The sequence below is a fragment of the Limulus polyphemus genome, unplaced genomic scaffold, assembly GCF_000517525.1.
Source record: "Limulus polyphemus unplaced genomic scaffold, Limulus_polyphemus-2.1.2 Scaffold688, whole genome shotgun sequence".
NCBI lineage: Eukaryota > Metazoa > Arthropoda > Merostomata > Xiphosura > Limulidae > Limulus > Limulus polyphemus.
The window spans coordinates 84,603-88,133 of record NW_013666298.1 but is presented as its reverse complement, the minus strand read 5'-3'; the positions used below and the strand labels follow the sequence as shown (position 1 = coordinate 88,133).

The 3,531-nt window shown below is 27.9% G+C and overlaps 1 protein-coding gene across 5 annotated transcripts in view; it reads left to right on the top strand.

Moving 5' to 3' along the window:
- LOC106459971 (ATP-dependent RNA helicase A-like) overlaps positions 1–3,531 on the top strand; it is a 79,089-nt gene that overhangs the window by 27,403 nt on the left and 48,155 nt on the right. For all 5 annotated transcript variants that reach the window (XM_013919645.2, XM_022386546.1, XM_022386545.1 and 2 more), the window contains one exon: positions 1,587–1,664. In XM_013919645.2, coding sequence (XP_013775099.1) covers positions 1,587–1,664 — 78 coding nt within the window. The remainder of the gene's footprint in view (positions 1–1,586; positions 1,665–3,531) is intronic.

Here is a 3,531-nt window from a genome sequence, read left to right as displayed (position 1 = left end):
TTTAATAAAATTTTGAATGTAAGACACTAAAACTTTGTGTCATGTGCACTAAAGTGTACCCGGGCCGATAGGGTTAAAAGAGTCATAAAATAGAAAATCAGACCACTCTTGCTATGCTCACCTGTTACATTCTTTCTTTTAGAAATTGCCAATAGTTCTCTCTGACATTCAATACTATTTTATTTATAACCAGAAGAAAGCCAAACTTTTAATCTATTAAATGACGTATTTAGGTTTTCTGGACAGAGAACTGTCTATTTTGCTTCCAGTTCAAACTTTATTCCTATAGGAAACACATTGATGAGCTCAGCTAAAATTTTTAATGCCTGTTATCTCAGTTAGAAAACCCCCAAAAAATTGTAACAGTTATGGGACGTTGTCTGCTTTTTATAAGTTTTATTCTTTATCCTTAGGTGCATTATTTATTTCAATAAATAATTATCTAGTACAGGTAAAAAAGACCCAGGTAAGTAATATATTTCTTGTTTTTCATGTGTATTCTTTACTTATCATTATAAAAGTAACTAAAATGTAAAAATTTGAAACTTTAGATTAAATAAGGTTAAATTAGGCAAAATAAACAACAATAATAATAAAATATTTTCACATGGTATGCTCACATGCAATTTGCAAATAGCCTATGTGTTATCTAATTCAATAGGGTAACATGAGCTACATGTTTGCCAATTGATTTACAACTTGTGTGGTGGGAATATGTGTAGAGGTGGTTGAAAGGGCAATAAAATAACAAAGTTTAAGTATAAAGAGATGTATACTGTTATGAGATTAGGATTTTTTTTGGTGGTTACAAGTTTGGTCAAATTGACCAACCTTGTATATAGTTAGGTTAGAAAAATAATAGATAAAATATAAAGTTTCACTGGAAAATAATGTTTGAAATTTATTTAGGAGATTTTATAGATTATGCAAATGAAACTTGAGATTTTTCAGATGAATAAAATAATTTTTAATCTTAACTTGGAGCAGTCAGTACTTTGACTCCATATGTTCATGGAGGAATTTGTAATGAAAATACTTCATTAAAAATTCCGATTTTTTTGTCTACAAATGACGTATTCTAACTGAAAGCTTCCATAAGTTTGTGATGATAAACAAAACATATTAGTAAATTATAGTATGTAAAGGTTAATTTGGGATCACTTTTTAGGTCAAATCAACTGAGCCCACAGGGAGAGAGTTAATCTGGATAACTTGATTTAGTTAAATTGATAAAGTAATATTATACAACACTTAAGACACCTCAGAAAATGTTCTCAAAAGTGAACCAGTTCTTTGCTTTGTATAGCTTTAGATATTATAATAAAGCATTGAGAATAGAGATATAGCAGAAGTTTTGAGAGAATTGTGAATATAAAATGTGCTGTTAAAATTAATAAATTTGATTTACTTTTTCTCTTACAGTTTATCAACAGTTTTGTAATTTTTCTCATAAATAGTTGTGTTTTCTTGGCCATCAGTTAAGAATAGCAAAACACTAGTACAATTCAACAATATGCAATATTTATATTAGCAGATTGGCATTATTTTGTACATATAAAAATGATATATTTTTTTCTTTTATTTAGCTACCTTTGGATCAGATAAGTCAAGATTTGAAGTATGAGTCTGAAGATCGACTGCTTAATGATGAAAATCTTAATAAGGTAACTGGTGTATTTTAAAGCACAAGAAGCAAGATATAATATATAAAAACGTTTAATGAAACTTGCATCTTTCCCATTTAAAAATAAAAGAAAAATACAGTACATAATTGCAAAATACTTTTTTATGAGACAAAATTGTTTTTCTTTGTTGTTTTTCCTCTAATTAATCAGTAAAAGTTTAGTGTTGTGATTAAATATCTTGACAATGCATGACTTTGTTACAATGCATATTTGTCAAGTAGTCATAAATTATAATTGAATACTTATATTGAAATATGGTAAAAAGAAAATACCAGATTTATCTTTTATATAATGAAAAATTTGTAGTATGATAAAACTAAAGCTTAATTTATCTTTTGTAGTTGTGCTGTGATAAAGTTTTTTGTTATCTTGTAAAAAACTATACATCAATACTATATCTTACACAATTTTGATTGTAGGCCTAAGAATTAATAATTTCCATAAATTATTTACTTTTTTATAATTAACTGTTTCTGGACCATTCTATTCATTCTCACAGTGAAAATTCTCTCCCACATTTGTAAATAGTCTTGTTTATGTGAAAACAAATTCACAGAATTTTTTGTTTAGTATTTGTATAATTTTTTTAGGTATTGAAATGTTAAGTTGTTTGTTTTTATCCAGTCAGTTTTAATGTGTTTGATATTCATCAGTATATTTATTTCAATACTTTATTTTGGCAATTGAAGCATTCAATTTTCCACTGTAAATCATACAAATATCATTAAATGGTATGACTGACAAATATTTACCACTGAACAATGACCACTTTTCAACATGGTAGCACCATTGCTTATGTCCATTGTGATTGCATGATATTTTGCCAACGGTTTTTTTGGTCGAGATTAATTTATATCTAATATTTATAGTTTGTTTTCCATAAGTAAGATCTTGTATTTGTGTATGTTGTTGAACACAAAAGATCTTATATTCAATAGAGGAAGGATTTGTATCATTCAAAGCCTTAGCTTACTGTACTCACTAAACCTCAGTATCATTACTTGGTGTCTTCTATACAACACAAAAATCATTATCAGGAAAGAAAAAATCATCTTGAGAAATTATATAAAAGCTCCAAGCCTCTAAGTACTTGAGAAGTATTTACAAACTTCTTATTATCTTGAGGCTGCTTCTTCACTTTTGAATGTATCCAACTTGTAATTTTCAAACGAGACTTGAAATTTAGATTTCATATCATTAAAGCTTACCATTTTTCATTTCTGATGATTATTGGATGTATGCCTTTTCAAAGCTGAGTGTTTGTCAAAAATTTTCTAGACCTTCCACATAGTGCAGTCAGTGTGGGATCAACCAATATACTTTCATCTAGAACCTAAATGAACAGACAGTGGAAAAACATGAAATAAATATCAAAGTTTAGGAGTCAGCAAAAAATTTAAATTACAGTTTAGACACATGATAGGAATGAAAGTTTAAGCATTTTTTTATTTTATTTATGAAATAAGCATTATATAAGGCTAAATTATCCATTCTGCTATATTTTTGAGTAACAAATTGATGAAATACAAATAGGATTATACTTTTTAACTTAAGTTTGGAAGTTGATTTTTGACTATATGCACTCTTGAGTGACTGAGCATCCACTTGTAGGGAGAGGGTTAATAAGAGATGCACTGAACCTTTTCTCCATGTATAATTTTAAAAAATTGACACAAGTAAGTTCTAATAATGTAATTTTACTATAATGGAGCAGTGGCAATGCCATCTATATATCTATGTATGTGACTGAAATAATAAATATAAGTAAGTCTGAAATAGCAACATGGATAGGCTTTAAACTTGGTAGAAATGTTGGGTGTGACTAAAGAACACAATCTGAACACTT